This window comes from Equus asinus, chromosome 7, assembly GCF_041296235.1.
Source record: "Equus asinus isolate D_3611 breed Donkey chromosome 7, EquAss-T2T_v2, whole genome shotgun sequence".
Taxonomy (NCBI): Eukaryota; Metazoa; Chordata; class Mammalia; order Perissodactyla; family Equidae; genus Equus; species Equus asinus.
In genome coordinates this window covers 104,599,031-104,623,028 of record NC_091796.1, presented here as the reverse complement: position 1 = coordinate 104,623,028, position 23,998 = coordinate 104,599,031, and the positions used below count along the sequence as shown (strand labels likewise).

Genomic DNA, 23,998 nt, shown 5'->3' with positions numbered 1-23,998 from the left:
CATGGGGTGAATAACCTTGGGAGCATCCCCCACAGAACAGAGATTCCAAGCCGGGGAGGGATGGGTGGACTGAACCAAGCATTGCCCTCTCCCCACTTCTGCTGGAGCAGCTCCTCGTTGCGAAGCGTCACAGTGGAGTCCCTGGGTAAGCTGTACGCAAAGACAGTTCATCGGCTCAAGAAAGTGAACCGACCAGGAGATGGGATACCCGGCAGGTCCTTCCGACGCTGAAACTCTTACAGCCTGTGGCGACTAAGCGAGGGAGTGCCCTCAGTGGCCTTGGTGAGCCGTGATTGGCGAAAGGATCAAAAGCGACTCAAGGAAATGAAACAGCAACATTTTGTTCTTCCTGCATCCTCTTCCTTCCCTCTTAAATCCAGCTCCTTAACTCCTTGTTCTTATATTAGCAAGGGGTAATAAAAAGAGCCTGATCTTTAGATTTCAAAAGACTCAGATTGGTTCCTCAAAAACGTTAAACCCAGAGTGACCATACGACCCAGCAATTCCACTCCTACATATTCACCCACGAGGAATGAAAACATAAGTCGGCACAAAAACTCACGCACAAATGCTCGTAGCAGCGTGATTCAGGACAGCCAAGAAGTGGAAACAACCCAGATGTCCATCAACTGGTGAACGGATAAACAAGATGCAGTATAGCCCTACAGTGGAATATTATTTGGCAGTGAAAAGGAAGTACTGACACATGCTACAACTTGGATGAACCTTAAAACATGTTAAGTAAAAGAAGCCAGACACAAAAGGCCATAGATCATATGATTCCACTTATATTAAACATCCAGAAGCCAGAGAGACAGAAAGTAGATTATTGGTCTTCACGGTCTAGGGTGATGGGGGATGAGAGTAACTGCTAGTCGGTACTGGGGTTTCTTTTTGGGGGTGATGAAATGTTCCAGAATTAGATAATGGTGATGTTCACACACTTCTGTGAATATACCAAAAGCCACTTAATTGTATACTTTAAAAGGGTGAATTTTTATGGTATGTGAATAATATCTCAGTAAAGCTGTTATTAAAACAAAAAATGACTCAGACCGGTATCCAAGCCTTACTAGTCACGTGGCGTTATAAACTTACCAAATCTCTTCGGCCTCAGTTTCCTCATACGTAAAAGAGGGTGGCAATACCACCTCCCTCCAAGGAGGCCTTGAAGAAAATATGGACTTAGGAATGGTTCATATTTCCCGAATCATAAATTGGCTTATAAATGATGACGCTCGTCCACTTTCCAACTATCATAGTTTTTGTTACAGCTGTAAAAGAAGTTTATGGTTTCTAGCTCACTTGACAGAGTTTTAAATACTTTGAAGAAAAAATGCTGCACAAATTTTCTACTTAAATGAGAGCACCGATATCTGAAAGACGAGAATGGCGTCTTACTGGGAGGCTGGATACCACCTAACTCTACATTTAGCATCCTTTACAAATTATGTAGGAGACACAGCAAGAAAGAATTAGGGGGAGCCAGAAATGTCACTTATTAGAACAAAGTTTTCTCTTCCTCCCTTCTCATTTATATACCGTCTTCTGTCTTGATCTCACCAGGAGGCCGGTAACCGTGACAGCTATCCAAACAATAAGTATGGGTTGTATTTCCTGAAGCTAATAGATAACTATGACTTTTTAGTTCCTGTCACTACCAAAAGCATGGAGCGTAATCAACAGATGAAAATGTATGAGCTCATATATTATCCTGTTGTAGTCTCACCATTGTAATGTAAATCTCTGATTTAAAAAGAAAAAGAATTTCTTTTGAATGTCACTAATGAAATATCCAAATGTTTAATTTAGTTCTGGGTGCAATGGTGTTTCTGTGATCCCTGCTTTAATTGAATCATCATAGTAATTAACTGAATTGTATTCATTTATATTTGCACTTAATGAAAGCCTCTTAAAATGAATACTTTCACATCAAACATCTGTTGCTTAAGACATCATAAGTTAACACTCATTTCTGCCCCACTGACTACTCTTGCTTTAAACTTTATGCATAAAGTAACCAAAAAATAATAAAGACAGACCTAAGAACCTTTGAGAAAAATAATTCGACACTTTATGATTCATTCAACTGTTTTGAAGTGATCTTATTGTTTGATCTTTATCTTGAAACGATTTTTCTTCATACTGTTACCTATACAATATATAAGAGCTAGTTTTTACTTTCTTCTAGACATCATTACTTGTAAAACATCTCACCAATATTTCTAAACCAATTAACCAGAAAAGGCAGAAAACCAAAACATCCATGAAGAGATCTGTAGGTCAACTTCATGACTGAACTGCTCTTGAGGGAGCATCTGACCAGGCCCCAAACAACTGCTCGAATAAAAATATCTGGGCTCATTTTCATAACCTAAATCAAACTGTCAACATATATGCCCACATATTAATTTTTAAAAAGCCTTTATGCCTGGAAACCATTTAATAGAATTTTTCAGCCACATGCCTTTGACAACTAACATAGGAGGAATTCCACCACAAACATGCAGTAGGCTGCACTATCTTTCACATCCAAAATAGTCATTCAAATATGATTGATGGGAAGTCCATTAAGGAAACTATTCAAAATTTAATTGAAGAATCTATTCAACCGATTAGAGAGTGAAACCGTTCCCATGACTCTGAACCCTAAGGGAGGCAAGCGGAGTACCAAATAAATACACTCTATGTGCTTTCAACACCTTCCGGGGATCAAAACACAGAGGTTCTGCTGTCGGAAACTGCTGTTAAATTTGGAGAGAGCAAAAACTCTCTCTCATTCCACTGAAGAGGGCATTATTAAGTTAATGAAGGCCCACATGTCATTATTACGAAAATTATAAGCTGCCAAAACCACCAGAGAATACAATCTTCCATGAAAAAGACGATAAATTTCACCAGAGATTAAAATGTCATTATAGAGGATAAATCAACACAGTCAACAGCCTTTATTGCTAGAGTGAATACCTCGTATTTGCAAACAGGTGTTGAATAACCAGAAAAGTTCCCCTAAATCACAATTACAATCGCAAAATAAATTGCTCCAGTTGTCAAAGCATCTAGAATTCCAAATTATCCCAACTGCACTGCAGGCAAATTCTAGAAGATACATATCTTTTTTTCTTTAACAAAGTTTTGGGGCCCTCTGCCAAAGCAATAAATCCAACATATAAAAAAATCGCGTGGTGAACTTTTGTGCATGAATTATCACACATCATGTTCCGATAAAATATGCGGTGTGCCATGAAAATTTTTTCAACTCTGCTAGTGACACTAAAATCTTTGAAGCATTCAGGATTTTATATATTTTTAAAGATGCCATATTGGTCGTTACTAATGTTTCCTTCCTGCAAAAATACAAAAAAAAAAAAAAAAAATCAATGACCCCATAAGCAACATAGTGGAACACGTTTGAGCCAGATTCACTTTGCCTGTCCATTCAAAGCTCCAGATTGCATTAAACTGTGATGATTTCATCCAAGTCGAACGGCATGGATCCTGAGGGTCCATCCGCCACCAACACCGCGGACGTCCTCGGAGCAGTGTTTTGTTATTAAGTGATTTGTTTCCCGAGTTCTTCATCCAGACATTTCCAAACAGATGGGAGTTTGGAAGCGGAGAGCAACACGTCCCCGGAGCCCGGGGCGGCCGGGCCTCCCCACGCGCCGCCCGGCCGGTGCGCTCGCGCCGGGCTCCCCCGCCAGCCCGGCTCCCCGGCCAGCCGGCCCCGCGCGCACGGCCCGGAGCGGGAGCCGGAGCCGGGGCTGGAGGGCGGGCGCGCGGCGAGGCGCGGGGCCCGCGGCCCAGCACAATGCGCCCGCGCCGGCGGGAACCGCGCGCCCCTCCGCAGCAACTTTGCGCGGCCTCCCCGGCCGCCCGGCCGCGCCCCGCGCCCGCTCCCCGCCGCGGCCCCCGCCCGCCCGGCCGCCGCCCTCACCGTTGCAGAACTGGAGCAGCGAGGACGTGTCGTACAGGCTGCTGAAGCTCGAGAAGCCGTCCTCCATGCTGAGGCCGCCGGGCAGCGCCCGCTCCCCCGGCCCGGCCGCGCCGCCGCCGCTCACCCCCACACTGAGCCGAGCCGAGCCGCGGCCGGCGCTGGCGCTGGGGCCGGCCCTGCTGTGGCGGCGGCCGCTGCCGGTTACCATGGCAACCCCGGGCCCGCCGCCGCCGCCGCGCGAGCCCGGCGCCCGCTCTGCCCGCCAGGGGGCGGCCTCGGCGGGGGACGTGGCCGGGCGGGGCCGCGGGGCGGGGGCGCGGCCGGGCGGGCCCTGGGCCCCGAGAGGAGGGCGGGCCCGCGGCCCGGGCGCGCCGGGATGCTGCGGGGGCGCGCCGGGATGCTGCGCGAGCGCTCCGGCCCGGCCCCGCCTCCGCGCGCGGCCGCCGGCGCCCCCGGGAGGGCGAGGCGCGGGGGGCGCGGGGACAAAGGCAGAGGCGGGGAGGGCGGCGGCGGCGGCGGCGACGCGGGGAGCGGGGGCGCCCGGGGACCCCTCCTGCGCACGCCGAAGCCCGCGCTCCCCGGAGGCGCTGTCCCCGCGCCCGCGGGCAGGGCCAGGACCAAACATGGACAACTTGCGAGCCCATTTCAGCCGCGTTTGCACCTCGGAGCAACTCCACTTTTGGCCACGTCCTGCGAGGCGCGCCCCTCTTTCCACACGCTTTTCCGCCGGGGCCAGGCCCTGCCTCAAGGGAGAATTAGCGCCGGGCTGGTGACTCCGCGCGAACCTTTACTCACGAGCGGAGAAAGATGCGGCTTCCCGCTTCAAAAAGAAGCCTGGATAGTATCAGGCTGGAAAGTCTGCGGCGGTTAAGGAGCTAAAACATCTGCTCCATCCTTCTGTCCTCTTCTGATCCGCCCCCGGGGTGCAGATTTGTCACATTACACACTTGTTAACTTGTTACAGGACCCAAGGAGGTCTGTATTTATCTTATCTCAGAAAGACGGAGTGAGGACAAAATGCCGTAGCAGGAGGAACGCACAGATCCACAGTTTGTAACTTTCCCCCTCCACACATCCACACGCTGGGTTAGTGATTTGAGTGTCAGACCCACGGCCTGAAGTGGAGATGCTGGTACACAAGTGGGGAAGCAAGAGAAGAGAAGAGTCAATTAGATAATCTTCTCACCGGTCCAGGAGAAACATTTGTGCTTCTTGTTGCACAATAATTAGAAATCACTTACAAATAAATTCTGAATGGTTTCAAGTTGTAGTTATTAACTCATGCAGCTTGAACACCCGCAGGAGAAATGAGAACTGAGCAATAAGTCACTACTAAGAAAATCTGTGGGCCTCAGCAGGGTTCAGAGGTGGAGAGAGGCCTGTCTTTCCAGAAGCAGAGGCAAGGTCAGGGATGGGGCTCTGTCAGTGAGCGTGACATTATGGGTTAGCCACAACTGGCACTAGATGCTCCAGGCAGAAGGGAGCGGTTGAAGCACTTATCCTTGTCCTAGTCAGGGAGACCAAGCACGGAAGAGGATTGTTAACAGGAAGAAGACAGGTGGGTGGAGGCTGAAGGGTTACAGGTGCTGTTGGTTTGATGGTGACCCAGTGTTTGAAGGTCAGTGAGAAGGACATTGTTAGTGACCATGGAGGAAAGAAGCAGGGCCTGCTAATAAGCCAAAGGGCTGAACTGACATGAATGGACAGCTTTTATGGCAGATAAGCAGGAAAAAAGAGAGGACCGAGAGAAAGGGGCCAGGGAAGAGGGGGCAGAGGAGCCTGAACCAGACCCGGCAGGAGGCAGAGGAGGCAGGAGGCTTGCACGCAGGCACACGGCTGATGAGAGCGTGTCAGAGATGAGCCTGTGCACAAACTGGACTGCAGGGGCCAGGGCCTGGCCCGGAGCAGCCCCGAGTGTCTGCGGCGCCCCAGAAACGAGGCACTGAGGGCCTGGACAGTCAGAGAGAGGAAAGAGACTGAGGGGCAGGCCAGAGGGACCTGCTGTAGGACCATACAGCTGGAGAGACAGGAGGCCAAGGAGGACAGCGCCCCTCCCATTAGAAATGCCCTGTAGCAATTGGAGCTGAAGACCAGCTCGCCAGTGACACTAGTGGGATTTGGGAGTTGTCAGCAAAGAGGTTGTAAATGAAGGAGAAAAGGGAAGGTTGGACAGGAGCTGGGCAGAGCCTTGGAAAGGGAGGCAAGAAGGCACTTCTGAAGGAGCCATCAGAGAGGCAGAAAAATCAGCTTAGGGTAGCGTCTCATTAAGCTGAGAGCACAGACGGCTGCAAAGAGGTGGGTCTTTCCACTGGGTTGTCTGCAAGATGGGTCAGGGAGGACGAGGGTGGGAAAAGACCCCTTTGTCTGGTGGCAGAAGGCTCGCAGGTGACCTGCAGCATCTTGGTGAGCAGTGGGGACGGAGCCGGGCTGCCGGACATCAAAAGAGGCGCATGTGTACATGTGCGTTTGAGAGCTTTGGCAGGGAAAGGAAATGGGGGCCAAATACAGAGGGCAGAGGGTCATGAAAGCCCCTCCCCCGGCAGTGCAGGTGGACCTTCTGCCTCTCTAAGGCAAGAGGCAAGTGCTACGGAGAGGAGGCTTTTGAGGGGTGAGGCTTCACACAGGTCACGTTTACCTGTGCCCTGCTCTGTCTTCTCATTTCCCATCTTTCCCCCTTCTGCTCCAATCTTTATGCTCTCTCACCTCCGCTTTGCGGTTTTGTACGTTAGGACACATTGGATAATTGGTATAAAAAGCTGATGAGTGGCATTCTTCAACTTGGAAAGGAAGTGATAATCATGAATAAATGATGAAAAGATGGGGCCTGGCCCAGTGGCACAGTGATTAAGTTCACACGTTCTGCTTCGGTGGCCTAGGGTTTGCCGCTTTGGATCCGGGGTACGGACCTACACACCGCTTGTCAAGCCATGCTATGGCAGGCATCCCACATATAAAGTAGAGAAAGATGGGCACGGATGTTAGCTCAGGGCCAGTCTTCCTCAGAAAAAAAAAAAAAGGATTGGCAGCAGATGTTAGCTCAGGGCTAATTGTCCTCGAAAAAAATTAAAAGATGGTCTTCTTTAAGAATGCCAGTATTCTTGATTTATAATGTTAAAGGTATACTATTTGGTCGCCCCAACTAAGAAAGGTTAGGAAATAAAGAAAATTCAGAAGTGGGACAGGAGAAAAATTGAGCTGGAAATTTTCTTAGCAGATTTTGCTTCCACTAGAGCAAAATTACAAATAACAATTAAGAATTCAGTCCACTTGCTTTTGAGAAGATAAAGATGGTCATTACACTCTGAACCTAGAGTATTAAGCAGCTATGTTTTTTCCCACAATGGTAAAAGCTTACTCTAAAAAAAGCAAAGTTTAGTATAATTACAAGGATATGCATGTTAAGTCAATTAGGAATAATTTCCACAGCATTAAAAAAGATCTATGGAGAAAGCGCAAGAGAAATCTCTGAAAACTTAATTAATAATGTGAGATTTTGCGCCCATACATTTTAACAGACTGTTACTCCACGGCATTTTGAGATAATTTATGGTCTGAGTCCAAAAACTGTCTTTGTAATAAGTGATGTGCACACTCTAGGACGATATAACCACGGTGCTCGGCGGCATTAATAGCAGGGTTTGCGCAACATGTGTAAAAGAGAAAAGAAAATGGGAGCCCTGTAGCCTTTATTCATAAAGAAGTAATAAAAAAAATTACCCAGAGACGTGAGCATCTTTTGTTTAAGTCAATATTCCTCCAAAGATGGTTATACAGTCCAGGCACCGTCCTTGGGGCTGAGGATACAGCACATGACCACAGCACTTTCCCAACTGCAGGTGGCCATGAAGTCAATTTAAAGAGTCACGTCAACACTTTAAAAAATAGAAAATTCCACTCTGGGCATAGACCCAAGGGAATTGAAAGCGGGATCTGGAAGAGAGATTTGTACGTCCGTATTCATAGCAGCATTATCCGCAAGAGCCTAAATGTGGGAATAACTCAAGTGTCTGTCTATGGATGAATGCATAAACAAAATGGGGTATATCCATATGATGGAATATTATTCAGCCTTAAAAAGGAAGGAGATTCTGAAACACGCTACAGCATGGATGGGCGTTGAGGACATTATGCCAAGTGAAGTAAGCCAGTCACAAAAAGACAAATATTGCATGATTCCACTTACACAAGGTCCCTAGGATAGTCAAATTGATAGAGACAGAAAGTAGAATGAGGGGTGCCAGGGGGCGTTAGTGTTTGATGGGGACAGAGTTTCTATTTGAGGTGGTGAGAAAGTTCTAGAGATGGATGGTGGTTGCACAAGAACGTGAATGTACTTAATGCCACTGAACCATATACTTAAAAATGGTTGAAATGGCAAATTTTGTGTTATGCATGTTTTACCACAAGAAAAAAAATGCAACAGAATAAGAAATATCAGAGTGCACTGAACATAGGCAGAACAAGTACTTTTTACTTGAAGCATTGGTCTTTGCCTGAAATGTCTGTGTGTGCTCTGAGCGGCGGTGTAAAACGTATTTCTCCGTGTAGGTCACAAAGTCTAGGAAACATTCAGACGTAATAATTATACAAATAAATGTATCATTACAAATTGCAGTAAGTGCTCTGAAACAAAAACAGAAGGAAGGATTTCAGATTATTCCGGAGGGTCTGAACTGGACTGAGCAGCAGAAGATGGAGCCCGAGCGGCAGAGGCCAGAGGGCAAGCGGAAGCTGCTTCAGGCAAATCAGGCTTTTCTGAGGAACTGAGGGGGTTCCTGTGGCCGGAAGTGGAGGGCCTCCTCAAAAGGGGTTCTGATTTTATTCCAAGAGCAAAGAGAAGTTGCTCCTCAGTTAGTATTATGGGTTAAATCATGTCCCCCCCACCCCCATTCATACATTGAAGTCCTCATCCCCAGCATGTCAGAAGGTGACCTTATTTGGAGACAGGGTCTTCCAGAGGTAGGCAAGTTAAAGTGAGGTCGTTAGGTGGACCCTAATCAACATGACTGGTGTCCGTATAAGAAGAGGAAATTGGGACACAGACACACACAGAGGGAAGAGCATATGAGGACACCGGGAGGAGCCAAGGAGAGGCCAAGAGATCTTCCCGCACAGCCCTCGGAAGGAACCAACCCTGCCCACACCTTCACTTTGGACTTCCAGCCTCCAGACTGTGCGACAATGGCTTTCTGGCGTCGTGGGTGGTACTTTGTTTCAGCAGCCCTGGCAAACGAATACAGTTAGTGTAGAATCTCAAAGTCAAGGATTGGTTATTCCACAGACTTGGGACATCATTCATTTCTGATGTTGAAATACAAAATACACTTTCACATGATAAGATTGTTACTCTATAGAACGAGAGGCAATCACCCATCTCAGCATCAATAAAGAACATTAACCTTCGTGGTCTCCCACCGGCCTTCCGACGCAGGTGTGCTTTTCCACAACATCCCTGACAGACGCTCTCTCAGCCTAAGTTGAAGAGCTTGAGTGATTACCAAGATTGTTGGTTATTTTTGTCCCAAATCGCCCTTCCCGAAACATCCTTCATTGATTCTGCTTTTGTCTGGTTGATTGCATCTCTCTCTGTCCTGGTGCAGGCTTCTGTCTGTTCTGAGATGTTGCCGTAACTGCCTGTGTCCTGGTGTCCCCACGTCTGTCTTGTTACCCCAGGATTAACTTGCCTGAGTGAAGGGGTTAACGATGTCATTTCATTCTCTGTTGCCTACCCCATTAAGTGCAAACATCTTGGCGTGGACTTCAGGTCTGCTGTGTTCCTGCTGCAAATGCTGTCTTGGCATCCGACACGCTCCGGCCACGCCATGCTATCAGCAACTCTAGCCCTGACTCTCAGACACGGCATGCATTTGAATGCTCTGGACCTCCGCCCATGCTGTTTCCGAGTCCGAGTCCCGAGGGCCTGCCTTCCCCGCCTGCCAGCATAGAAGCCGCCCCTTCTGCAAGGCCTTGGCCTCGTGAGCAATCCTGTCCGCCGCACTCCCACATCTGCTGGTACTGTCCCGTATCCCTTAGGTCAATCTGCCTTGCCTTGTAGGAACTTGTGTGTATTTGTGTGTGTGTGTGTGTGTGTGTGTGTGTGTTCATCTCTCCCAGGAAATTAGTTGTCTCTAACACCTATCATGCTTGACATGATGTTGAAAGTAGTTGCACTGAGTAATCACTGAGTGAATGAATGAATGAACCCTTTAGACAAAGTCAGTTGCCCATTACACGCAATAGGCTTTCAAACGCTTTGAAGAGTGCCCTCATCTTCTCCAGGGTAAAGTTCGCCTTTTCCTCCCTGTCCATCACGGGACGTAGTTTCTAGACCCCTCGTCTGCATAGATGCCCTCACCACTCAACGGGGCTCTTTTCTCCTGAATCCTGGTACCCAGAGCTGAAAACAATGACCTCAGAGGACTGACCTGGGTGGCACTTCCCTTTAATAACTTGGATGTTATGATTCTATGGATGCCACTGAAGTCTGTGTTACAGCCAGGATATCTACTGTTCGTCCTATTGAACTTCTGGTCAATTACAAACCTATCAGTCTTTTCAAATGAACTGCTTTTGGGTCTTCTCCATTCTGTACTGAGCTAATTGATTTTTTTAAAATCTAAAGACAGGATTTATCTTTATCCATGTGAAATGTCATTTTGTTGGTTTCAGTCCATCCTTTTAACCAACCAAAATCTTTGAAACTCTTCAATCTGGCGTCTAAGGCATCAGCATTTTGACAGCAGGGAATGTGCCATAACAAACCCTTGCATGTCTTCATCCTTGTCATCGACAAACACATTAGCAGCACAGAGGAGGGTGGAGCTCCGTGCACAGCTCGGGAGATGCCTCCCCAGCCACGTCTCCATTGATCTATTTGTCAATATTCTGGATTTGTTTGTCCAACTAAATATGGAACCCCTCCAATTGTTTGTTCACCCAGCCTATCTTTCTCCGAACCATCCACAGGGTTTTGTGAAGACTCTTTACCAAGGCTTTGTGAATCCAGCCTGGCAACGCTATGGAAAGAGGAAACGAGGTTGGTTTGGCTCTCGGGAACCACATCTCCTTCCAAGAGCGCACGCACGAGCTCTTCAGAGATCTGTGCAAGTTTTTGCTCAGAACACCCATATTAATATCAAACTTATCATCTACGTTTTCCAGAACCCAACTTTTTCTGCTTTTTGGAAAATTATGACATTCTCCCCTTCCCAGTTTTCTGCAACTCCCATCTGGCCAAATCCAAGAGGGTTTGTGGAGACCTGAGAACATCTTCACGGTAACTCAGCAGTCCTTCAGCCGTCTCTTACCTGTCCTGGGTTCTTGACAATTGCTCCCAAAGGACATTTCTTCACTTCTTTCTACTTTTAAGATAATTCTCCTCATCGGAGGGAAAGAAACTCGCAGAGCTAAGTCCTAAATACGCAGACTGGTTTTCAGAGTCCTTCATGGCCCCGTCGCCTCCAGCTCCTGCATCTTCTGCCCCCAGACAATCCACACTGCTTTCCTTTTCCCAGACACCCCACAGTCGTCCACCCCCGGGGCTTTGCTTGTGTGATTCCCGCTGTTGGCCGTGTTGTCCTTCTGCTCCATGTGGGGGCCTCTCTCACATGCTGCCTCCTCGCTGTGCTGCTGGAGTCCCTGTCTCCTCGCTTGCTGGTGGCAGTCAGTACCTTTCCTCTGTGCGAAACCAACCTGCCTTCTATAGCTCTGTAGAAGCTGGACTGTCAGCACGTGGGGAGCCATGAGGCAGGGCTTCTGCTCTTCACTTTGTGTTGGTTAATCCTCCCACAGTGGCCAACGTGGAGTCTCCATAGCGCTCTCCCTGGCCTCACCCCTGGCTGGGAACCTCGTCGTCCCCTGGGGAGGCAGGTCTACGGCGCCTCTCATAAAGGTGGCATATCCGTAGCATGGTGAACCCAGCTCCCTGACAACCTGTGCACCATCTGGCCTGGGTGGGCTGGGGTGGGTGAGAGGCACTGGGCGAGAAACAGCTCTGTGTGATAAACAGCCTTATCAAAGGCCTCTCCAACTTCCTTACCCTGTCCCCACACAGTCGATCCTGCAGTGCCTGAGCTTCAGAGCCTTCCACAGATAATTTATTAACAGTTCAAATAGATATGAAGACTCCTTATTATCTGAGAAACCCATGGCTTTTTTCCCCAGTAAGTTATTCACTCAAAAGCATTCCTAATGATTTGGATCAATCAGAAGAATTTACATATTTTGAAGTGTCTGAATTGAAGTGGAAAATTAAAAGCCATATTCGGTTGGTCTTCTTTTTCAGAAATGTCGTTCCATTTAGGAAACTCGACGTTATACTTGTCTGTCATTCATACCGTAAGACAGGTAGTGCAGTAGATTTTAAACAAAATATCAGTTGCAGCATCTCCACTGAACAATGTCATTTTCAGGAATTTCTGTTCGTTTGCTCCATCGTGTTGCCCATGAGGTTTTATGGCAGTTCTTGGCATACCACTGACTAACCACAGAGTAAACACGCTCATATTAGGTCAACTACTCATTCCAGTGCTGGGGCAGACCGGGTTTATGCCTGTGTCCTGGGTAATCATTAACAGTTCCCCTTTGACTCTGAAATATTCTGGTGTGGATGACAAATTATATGGTTATCCTAGCTAACATGGAAAGACTTAGAACCTATCCATATTGCACATTGAAAAAAATTATTGAGATTCATACATATTTAAAATGCCATCCTAAGATGCCTCACAGCATCAGAGTTGCAAGAAATAAAGAGAAGTTGCTGGAAATCTGAATATTTATCAGGAAAGTCAAGCAAAAGATCTGCTTCTGAGGTTTGCCTGGTCCCTTCCCACCACCCCCACCACAGGCGTTTTCATCCCCGAATCTAGATACGCAACACTTATTTGTAATTAACAAAGGGTCTTGGAATTCTTGCCAAAAATTTTCCCTAGGGACCCCAGACTCCAGCTATCCCACTAGTTAAGGCAAAGGTTAAAGGGTGCTCTGATTGGAGGCCACTGTAAGATGCTGCTCCACCTCCCTCAGTCCTGGGTGTGTTCACTGTGTTCTTCATCACACCCAGCTTCTGGGTGCTGACCATTGGTTCACTCATTTGCACACACCGAGTGCCCACTCTGTGCCAGGAACAGGGGACACAAAGGCGACTAAGCCTGGCCCCGAGGGTCTCACAGTCCAGAAGGGGAGCAAACACACAGGAATACACCGAAACACACAGGAGGGGACTGAGCACACAGGAACCCACTGAAGGGACGTCCCAGTCACCGTCCACGCATTGGCACCAGTCCATGCTACACTCCCGTGGGGTAGGGAGTACTGCCTCAGTTTTACATGTGGGGAGCTCCCTTGTGAGCAGAGGGCAGGTGCCTGGCCTAAGGGCACGTAGCTGGTGGGTGGTAGAGATGGGATTTAAATCTGTTCCCAACAGGCCCCAAACCTCACTCTTCTCCTCTGAACTGCCACTTCTGCAGCTGAGGATGGAATAAGAGAGCCCGGGGGGAAGGAAGGAAGACTTTACCCAAGAATACAAAAACACTCTGGTTGGGGACAAGAAGGAAGAACACCCCAAGATAGGGTGAGGCCTCGAACCTCATCCTGTGGGGTGCAGACTCTGGGTCCAACTGTGCCTTACTCACAGGACATGTTCAGAAAGTGTTTGCTGCTTGGGCTTGGGATAAATGAAGGCATGAGGATGACTGAGGCCCCAGTGGCTGGGGCAGACAGAGAAGGAATCTAGGAGGCAGATGGGGCCAGAGCTCCAGCTTTGATGGATCTGGGAGATGAGATAAGTGGAGAAAGGAAGTAACATCATCCACAGGCTAGAAACGCATGCCCAGTGTGTCTGGGAAATGATGAACCATCCAGCTCCATTCAAGTCAAGGATGGGACAAGGAGGTCAGACTGGAGGCATCAGGCCCCATTGCAGAGGGCCTGGGACCCCATACTAAAGGGTTAGGCTTGGCACATGGGCAATAGGGAGCCCCTTGGAAGCCTCACAATTAGACTGTGCTTCAGGAAGACTGATGGGGAAGTGCATGTAAACTGGACCAGGGGACTTTGGAGTCACGAAGACAAACTAGTAGGCGCTGGCGTAGTTCCAGGTGAGACAGTGAGAGCCGGGGTGTGGCCACAGCCCGTCCTCCCAGGTGGATGGGGAATTGGCTGGTTGAACCGGGTTGTTGACGCAGAAGATGCCAAGGGAGGATCTCGTCTGAGAAGGAATGAGTGATGAGCAGAGTGGGATGTCAGGAAGTGAGGGAAGTGCAGGCAGAAGCCCGTGTCTTGGCAAAGAAGATGCCAGTGGGGATGTGGAAAGTGGACAGATGAGCCGTGGCAAGGCCTGGTGGCTGGAGGAGGCCAGGAAACAGGCAGTCAGACGGGGAGAGGAGAAAAGAGCTGCAAAACCCACCTTGTGGGGCAGCATGGACAGGAGGGGCGCTGTCAGGGTGGGAAGAGCAAGCGTGGTTGACAGGAGGAGGAAAGAGTCAGAGGAGGGGAAGTTGGTGATAATTCCAGGAGAAAGGAGATGGCTGCTGGAACAGAATTCCGGAGGACACAGTGTGCGGGGGAGCCTCCCTGGAAAGAAGGAAGGATGCCACGTCTCCTGGGCGAGAGGGTCAGTAGAACGAGATGGGTGAAAAGCCACCGAAAATGTGAGGTTTCATTCATTTGTTCAACAAATATTTGTTGGCAACATAATCATCCTCGTAAAGAAGTTCTAAGAGTGGCTTTCCAGGGACAGGCAGTGGATTGAGCCCAGGTGTTTATCTCCACGTTCTGCTGTAACTCCTCATACCCACAGGACAGAGAGGATGGAAGAGGAGATGACCTCAATACACTTGCAATCTGGTAAGCAGGAGAGGAGAGGCAGGGTCTCATTTGCCCCAAACCAGCTGAAACTGAAGCTGGTAATGTTGGGACAACCAAGAAGCACACCACTTCTCACCACAGCACCCCCAGAGGTTCGGGAACTGCCAGCACCAGGCGCCTATGGAAGTGGGGTCACAGGAGGATTGGCCAAAAGCCTGCATAAGAAGTCGCTGTGAACTGAATTGTGTCCCCTCAAATTCCTAGTTTGAAGCCCTAACCCCCAATGTGACTATATTTTGAGACAGGACTTTTAGGAGGCAATTAAGGTTAAATGAGTCATAAGGGTGGGCCACAATCTGATATGTTTGGTGACCTTATAAGAAGAGGAAGAGATCTCTCTGTCCCCTCTCTGCCATGTGAGGACACATTGAGACGGTGGCCGTCTGCAAGCCAGGAAGAGAGCTCTCGCCAGGCACCCACCATGCTGGCAGCCTGATCTTGGACTTCAGCCTCCAGAACGGTGAGAAATTTCTGCTGTTGAAGCCCCCCAGGCTGTGATATTTTGTCACAGTGGCCCCAGGTGACTCATGCAGAAGCAGTCAGACCCCTGCCCAGTCTCCTTCGTCTCCCTGCAGAAGATGGGAGGGTTAATCTCTCAAACAGGTGAATTAAGGGGTTCTCTGCACAAATGGATACCAGGGGTACCATCCCGAAGATGAGAAAGAAGTGACCGCCGACCGCTGACTGGTGAGACCTCGTCCCAGTCCCTTCACACCCTGAGCTCCCAGAATCCTGGCAGCCAAGTGTCTGCTCTGCAGACAAGAGCATGGAAGACCCTTCTTTAAAGAATATGACGAACTCTCAGGAAGGACCTGGAGGTAGGGAAGATCGGGAATCACAGGAAAGTCCTCCTGGTGCTGTCTCCTCTGTGGATGCAGTTTCCAGGCAGCTTTTGAAGGCTCCTCTCTAAAATTTGAACGGACAGCCAAGAATCTCTAAACATTTGAGAAAATATAAAAGGAAAAAAGGAAGTGGGGATATGAGGAAACAGACAATACAGAGAACAGAGGAAATAAAACTATCGTCAACATCCTCAAAGCATGAAGTTCTTGCACCCACAAAACCACGATAAGATGCTAAAATAGGGTGATAAAGAAGAGTTTTTGGAAGTTAAAAATATGACAGTAGAAATAAAATCTCTGCAGAAGACTCTAAAATAAGGTTAAGGAAATCTCTCAGGAAAACAAAAGAAGAAGACAAAGCAATATAGTAAATAGGAGAAAAATTGATAATCATATTGGGAAGTTCAATGTCTGAATAATGGGAGTTTCAGAAAGAGAAAATGAAGAAGATAGAGGGAGGGAAATCATCAAAGAAATAATTCGAGAAAAACTCCCAGAACAAAGAGACATGAATTTCTAAGTTGAAAGAATCTAAGTGTTCAGCAAAATGGAGAGAAAATAAATCACACACCAAATTTTATTTCCCTGTGACAATTTAGAATACTGGAGATAAGGAAAACGTTCAAAATGCTTCCAGAGAGAAACAACAGGTCTCAGACAAAGGATTAAGAATCAGAATGGCATTGGATTTCTGAACAGCAAGGAGAGAAGCTAGGAGACAATAAAGAAATGCAATTAAATAAAATTTTGAGGGATATTTATTTTCAACCTATAATCACAGGCCCTAACAAACCATCAAATCAAGTGTGTGAGTAGAATAAAGATATTTTCCGTCATGCAAGTCTCAACCCCAAAACTTAGCTCCTGTGTTTTTAGCTCGTGCCTTAGCTCCCCTCCTTTCTCAGAAAGCTACTGCAGGATGTGCTACACCAAAATGAGAGAGTTGTCAAGAAAGAAGAAGACATAGGGTGGGAAACAAGGCGTTGAACCCAGGAGAGAATGAAAGGAATCTCCAGGAAAATGAGACAAGGGATCCCAAGACAGCAACTGGGCAATGAACAGTCACAATTGTGCTAGGAGGCAGCCAGTCAGATTGCAGCCGGAGGACAGAGACTTTGCAGAAATGCCACCAAGAAGATGGAATTGAAAACTATTGAAGGGAGGTTTATAGATAAGCCAGAGTATTGGGGGATGACTTAGCGATAGATACATGGAAAACAGAAGACTTACTCCAGGAAAACAAAACATGGTAGAGGAAAGAAAATTCAATTATATCCTATACAGCTTAACTATGAGTCGTGTTCCAGAGTCATAATAATATAAACACACAACAATCAAATAAAAAACTGTGACATCTATGTTGGGAGGATGGAGAGAAGTGTGTGTGCACGTGTGGGTTTGTAGTGAGAGATGCGAAAGAGAACTGTCTTCATCTTCTGTGGGATGTTAACAGACAAATTCCTGAACCTGGAAAATCAGCATGTATCAGTGTACGCACGCTATTTCAAGGAAAAGAAATACAGAGCAAAGGAATGGATAAAGTATGTGAAAGTGGCAGTTGCTTCTGGCAAGTGGGGGTGTGGGGAAGGCGTGGGAAATGGAGGAAGGTAACTGCTATTTTTTTTTGTCTTGAGCTTTGCAGAATGACTTGATATTTAAAAATATGTGTAGTGACTTTAAAAAATTTAAATGAACTTTAAAATCTTATGTGCATTTTGATCTAACTTCCTAAGCTTCAGTTGGGTGATTTTGCTCTTTCGCTCACTCGTCCTGCAGACGTCTCCTGTGAGCCTTCTTCTGCAGGCCAGGGTCTATGCGCCATGAAGACAAAGGCTCAGTGGCAGTCCCTAAAGGACCCTTCCTTTTAATAAGAAAAACTTCAGGGAGGTTCAAGATTTAAGCGCCATTTTACTTTGTTTTGCGCATGAGATGGGTCTCTGAAGAACTCTAAATTCTACGTTTGTAAATCAATTGAAGTCTTGGGACAACGTGTGGCTGGAGCTTGCGATTTAAAGGGGTCTTATGATAAATCTTTCAGGAAACAAAAATTCCCACATAATATGTCAATGTGTCTATTCGTATTTTCATATATTGGCCACTCTGATGAGAAGTAGATGTGGCAGCAGAAAACGTAGTTTGAGAACAAATTTATGGGTGACATCGCCATTTGGGAAGAGGAGAATTCATTTATGACCGATATTACTAATGACAACAAATAGGAATTTACTATCATATCCTGAGATGTGGTCCTTAATTACAGTATTATGTGCATTCTTGACAATGTCATTTAGTGATTAAAAACTAACTATATCTGATAAATGGAATAGTAAAATGTTCAGCTATACATCAGTGGGGTTCTGCACTAATTAATGTCACAAGTTTTTACATTTCTCCATTTACAAGATATAACTGCCTCCTTTCAACTTCATCTGTACAGGCACCCAGAAGAACCTCCTGTGTGTATTTAATATTTGAATGACTGCGTTACCTGCTAGGATTTTATTTTTGCCTGTAGGACATTTTATGGCACCAAATTAGAGCAGCAGGAAAACATTCTTAAAAAGATAGCCATCGTTTGGAAAAACCATCTGTTTTAGTTGGAAGAGTATACACATAAAACGTATCATGAAAATTTGCTGTGAAAATGCTCTTTCTCCCAAATGTTACCTTTTATGCCATGACTATTTATAACGTCCTGGATGAATCTATGAAATGTTTTATTCAAAGTCCTCATTGTTATCCCAATACTGCCATTATGTGGGAAACAGAAGAGCCTCAGAAATTCTACTCATGTATTAGGCATGCCTTTCAAATTGGTTCAAAAATTGTATTAAGTGAAATACATCCCACAGTAATGAAAAGCTGTCCTCCGCACGGCGGCCAGGTTGGTCTGCTGAAGCGTGGCACTAATGCAATCACCGCCTGGCTCAAAAGTCCCCGGTGGCTCCCCACTGCCTGCTGGAGGAAGAGGAAGCCTGGCCAGTGAGCCACTGGGATGCGCCCGGCCAGCCTCTCTAGTGTGGCATCTGTCACGCCGGCCCACGCTCAGCCCGCTCGCCTGTGAAATGGACCATTTGCTGTTCTCTGGATGCACCGCCACTCTGTCCCATCTCAGGCTTTGATTGGGCTGTCTCTCCACATTGCACCCTGCTGTGGACTGAATAGTGTCCCCTCAAAGTGCCTCTGTTGAACCCTAACCCCTAACGTGAATGTATTTGGAGGTGGGGCCTGTAAGGAGGTCACTAAGGTTAAATGAGGTCACATGGGTGGAACCCTAATCTGATAGGATTGGTGTCCTTCTAGGAAGAGGCAGAGACCAGAGCTCTCTCTTCCGTGTGAGCACACAGCCAGACAGCGGCCATCTGCAAGCCAGGGGAGAGCCCTCCCCAGAACCAGACTTGCCAGCACCCTGACCTTGGACTTCCAGCTCCAGAAACGTGAGAAAATAAATTTCTGTGGTTTAAGCTGCCCGGTCTGTGGTATTTATGGCAGCCCCAGCAGACTAACGCACTTCCCGTTTTCCCAGTCGTCATCTCTCAAGGTGCATCTAAATGCCACCTACTCTGGGGACCCCCACCTCTCTCCCTGCCAGGTGTCCCTCCGCCCCTCTGAAGCCCTCAGCCCCTAGGACTGTCCAGGTGAACTCCAGTCCTCTGAGACTTTCCTAGTCCACTTCCTGGGCTCTGAGCTCCCTGAGAACAGAGACTGGATCTAGATGCTGGATCCCTCCTGATGCTCTGTAATTAGAAAATAGATTCAATGTGGAGACACAGGCTCCTCTAACTTTTCAAGAAGCTTCGGCCTCTGTGTCTTGGGCGGTGTGCCAGCAAGCTGCACTCCTAATTATATAACAGTATTGAAATGTAAAATGCGTGTCAGTGTGAAGGGAGGAACGACCTCTTTTTTTTTTTTTTTTTTTTTTTTTTTTGTATTTTGTAACCAGAAAAGCTCTTTATGATAGCTGGACTAGTTTCCATTTTAAGCTAATTAGTAAATTGCATTTTTGGCTCTCTAACTGGCTAGGTTAAATTTAGCTCATCTCTTCCCTTAAAGTCAGGCTGTCAGTGGGATTTGCAATTAAAATTTCCACTCCCAACTTTCTTTCCCATTCAGGGGGATGTTGGCAACACACCCGCTCTTCCAGTCTTCCCTCCCCACAGCTGCTCCCCACCCTCTGGCTTCCCGTGGACACAGCAAGACGGCTCCTGCCCCCTCGGCCTGCGGGTCACCGATGAGCACGGCTGACATCCTTGGATTGCCCCCATGAGCAGGCAGGGCTTGTACCAGGGCTGCAAACCAGCCCTCAGTCATGCAGCTGAACACGTACATGTGCCAGGCCCCAAAGGATTTTTCAAAATGTGCAGCAACCTAACGGCCAGCGCTGGAGCAGGGGCCTGGGGTCCCCTGATGTGCGAGGCAGGAACCATTTTCTCGCTGGACATGCTTAGGGGTCCCGGAAGAGCAGGCTGGGCGGCAGGAGAAAAGAACGCACTCAGCGGAGGGTTGGGGAGCAGGGCCACATTACAGAAGTACTGAGCACTACAGAAATACTGGCATCCTGTAACAATCGCCACGTCCAAACCAGGGTGTACCAGCTGACGCTGGGCCCAGCCATGCCCCAAGATGCCCAGGAACCTCCTGGTGAGGAGTGTGGGCAGGTGTTAGTGCAGAGGTCACCAGGCCACCCCCGCACTGCTGTCTCTGGTGAGCAGAGTCCCTCTGAGAGCCAGGGAAAGTCCCCCACCTCTAGAATCCCACTCTGTCCCCTCCAAGCCCTCAGCTACTCCCTTGGAAGCCTGCTTACCTCCCTCCCACCCTGTTTGCCCTTGAGCCCTGCAAAGCGCTCTTCTCCAGGGCCAAGCCCTTCCCGCCCACCCCCAAGTGTGGGTCAGAGGCTCCCCAGCCCCTCAGCAGGACAGCCGGAGGGTGGGAGGGGGGAATAGGCTCACCCAGTCTTCGTCAGGCAGAAGAAAGACACCAGGCCAGTTCCTCCCTGTGAGAGCAGCCCGCTGCCCCTCCTCCGAGGGGAGATGGGGAGGCAGAGACCGGCCTTAGGAGCAGAGTGCCTGCGTCTGACTTTTCTGGAGGCCATTAAGCAGGATGGGCTGGCGATTTCCAAGAAGCGGGAAGGAGGCATCCATTATGCAGGCACTAATGGATCTCCAGCCTCCAGCGCTGCTCAGGGGAGCAGGGTGGGTCTGTGAGGGGGGAGCGGTGTCCACCTCGGCCTGGCTGGTTCCTCTTCCCATCGGTGCTTCTGTGCTCTGCAGTGAGACCCTGCCTATCTGGGTGATGGCAAGTAGGGCAAAGGAGGCCACCTCCAGGGAACGGCTGCGGTTAGTGAAATGAGCTCAGTGGCCTGGGGAGTCCTCAGAGCAGAGAGGGAGCTGGGAGTGAGCACCTGCGTCTCTGCAGTCACAGTGACTTGGAATTTAGGCAGAGAATTACCTGTGGAAAAACTGGAAAACATCTTTTCTCTCCCAGATGTGTGATCCTGGGCAAATGTCTACCCCTCTCTGGGCCTGACACAGGAGGGCAGTGGCTTCTGGGCCCTCCTAGTGTCTTTCCAGCTCTGGCCTCCTGTGGCCCTGCCCAGAACAGATGCCTCCGAACACCCATCCATGGATGGTGAGGAAAATGTGGAGTGAGATTTTCGTGGCACAAAATGTATCTAATTTCAAGACTTTGTCTTATTCTGAGATTATTCATCTGACATTTTTGGCGGTAAAATAGCCTTTCTTTTATGAAATAATGGCTAGAGTGGATGGTCATTATTTTTAAGTGTCCTTATTAGCCAAATCAAAAGTTGGCAGTCTTATGTTGCTGCCCTGGCCGGCCGGGGACGTGTGAGTCTGTGGATCATGGTTTAGTGCAAAATCTGGACCCTGAAGGACTCTCATTTTGGGCTTTGGTCGCTGTTGGCTCCTGGAGAAATGTGGATGGGGAAGGGACACAGATGTGCTCCCCACCTGTGGGGACAGCATTGAGGCCACCCTGCTCCTGAGATGTTCAGGATGCAACATCTTCTAAACCCTGGGCTGGGTTTTATTCATCTCACGAGCTCTCACGGTCAGAGCTCCTGCTCCTGGTCTGCCCGGCAGCAGAGCACGTGGGTCAGGCTGCAGGCTGTGACACACTCACGGGTCAGGAAATCCATTCAGCAGGGGACCGAGACCAGCACCTTTACAATGAAATCTTGTGGAACAGAGCAGAAAACATCAGAGTGTATCGCATGTGGACATGTAGTAGGGTAAGTATTGATTCATAAACCTTTTATTCCAAATATATATTCAAATGTGTATGTATTTGAATATATATTCAAATGTATGTGTTCAAAATATATATTCAAATACATACGTATATTCAAGTATATATATATGTGTGTTCTGCTTCTGTATGGAGGAGTAAATTCCTGACAAACCAACCCTCTTGCAGACAACATCTACAAATCTACAAACTATGGACAAAAGAACAAAACAACATCCTGAGGTCCCTAGAGAATAAATAAAAGCGGGCCGGTTTTGGAGCAGCATCAAGACCTAAAAGAATCAACCCACATAGGGTAAGTTTCCCATTTTTGCGGCTTTGCCCTGAGGGCAGACACACTTGTGGTGGCTAAATTCCAGTAGGAGGCCTGTTGTCCCTCTGGACAGAGGAATCAGGAGAAGAAGCCTTGGACAGCAGGGTAGCTGGAGAGGAGGAAGAGCTCCCCAACAGAGAGGGGCAGAGAAGGAGAAGCCCATATTTTGTGTGTAAAGTCTGCCCAAGTCTCTGGGTGACTGCCACACCACACACGTGCATGGTGTGTTACAAGCAGTCTGAACCAAGAACTGAGCCCCCACCCCCGACGAGTGTCACAGAGTTTCAAGTTCGAGTCTAACCAAGTCAACTGCCTACTGAAACAAAAACATCAACACTGGTCAAAACAGTGTCACAGAATCCAGAGTTTCCACAACAGAATATTCCCAACCTCCAGGACAGAATCCAAAATTACTCCACATATGAATAACCGGGAAAAGGCAACACATTTTTAAGGAAAAAAGTCAATCGATAGATACCAACCATAAGATGACCCAGATATTGGAATTATTAGACAAGAACTTTAAAGCAGCTGTTATAACAATACTCAATAAGGTAAAGAAAAATATGTCCTAATAAAAAAATGTAGCACATCTCAGTTGAGAAATGTAAAATATGTAAATGAACCAATTGGCAGCATTATTCGTAATAGCCACAAAATAGAAAAATATCCAAGTGTCCGTCAACTGATGAATGGTTAAATGAAATGTGGGATATTCATATAATAGAATATTATTCAGCCATTAAAAGGAATGAAGTACTGATCCATGCTGCAACATGGATGAACCTCGAAAACGTTATGTTAAGTGAAAGAAGCCAGTCACAAAGACACATACTGTATGCTTCTATTTATAGGGAATTCCTAAGATAGGAAAATCTATAAAGACATAAAGTAGATTCATAGTTGCCAAGAGCTGGGGAGAAAGGGAAATGGGGCATGATTGCTAGTAAGTATTGGGTTTCTTTCTTTTTTTTTTTTTGAGGAAGATTAGCCCTGAGCTAACATCTGCTGCCAATCCTCCACGTTTTTTTTGCTGAGGAAGACTGGCCCTGAGCTAACATCCGTGCCCATCTTCCTCTACTTTATATGTTGGATGCCTACCACAGCATGGTTTGACAAGCAGTGCCATGTCCACACCCAGGAGCCAAACTGGTGAACCCCAGGCTGCCAAAGTGGAATGTGTGAACTTAATCACTGCACCACGAGGCCAGCCCCTATTGGGTTTCTTTTGGTAGTAAAGAAATATTTTGGAATTATATGGCGGTGATGGTTGCATAACTTTGTGAACATACTAAAAACTACTGAATTGTACACTTAAAAAGGAATCAAATAAAAATTTCAGAATGAAAACTACAGTGTCTGAAATGCAAAAATTCATTAGATGGATCCAGTACAAGAATGGAAATAACAGATGGAAAAAATCAGTAAACTTGAAGAGAGATGAATAAAATTTTTCCACTCTGAAAAAGAGTGAGAGGGGAAAAAAAGAGAGAATAAAATTAACAGAGCCTCAGGGACATGTAAAACAACATGCAAAGTCTAAAAGTTCCAGAGGACAGGAAAGAGAGAATGGGGCAGGAAAAGTATTTGAAGAAATAATAGCTGAAAATTTCTCACATCTGGAGAAAAACATAAATTATAGTTTCAAGAAGCTTAGCTAAATCTGGATAAGATAAAGGAAGAAACTATGCCTTTGGCACATCATAATCAAATGCTAAAAACCCAAGATAGAGACAAAACCTTGAAAGCAGAGAGAAAACCATGTTTTCC

General features: G+C 47.3%; 1 protein-coding gene across 9 annotated transcripts in view; it reads right to left on the bottom strand.

The window, feature by feature from the left end:
- Window positions 1-23,998, bottom strand: part of EML1 (EMAP like 1) — a 168,503-nt gene that overhangs the window by 116,916 nt on the left and 27,589 nt on the right. For 2 of the 9 annotated variants that reach the window (XM_044774305.2, XM_044774306.2), the window contains exon 1: window positions 3,938-4,160. The exons of 3 other annotated variants lie outside the window; for them this stretch is intronic. In XM_044774305.2, coding sequence (XP_044630240.1) covers window positions 3,938-4,145 — 208 coding nt within the window. In that variant the 5' untranslated portion in view covers window positions 4,146-4,160. Of the gene's footprint in view, window positions 1-3,937; window positions 4,162-20,597; window positions 20,932-23,998 lie in introns of those variants that run through there. 4 more of the 9 variants (XM_070514308.1, XM_070514304.1, XM_070514306.1 and 1 more) reach the window with 4 other exon arrangements.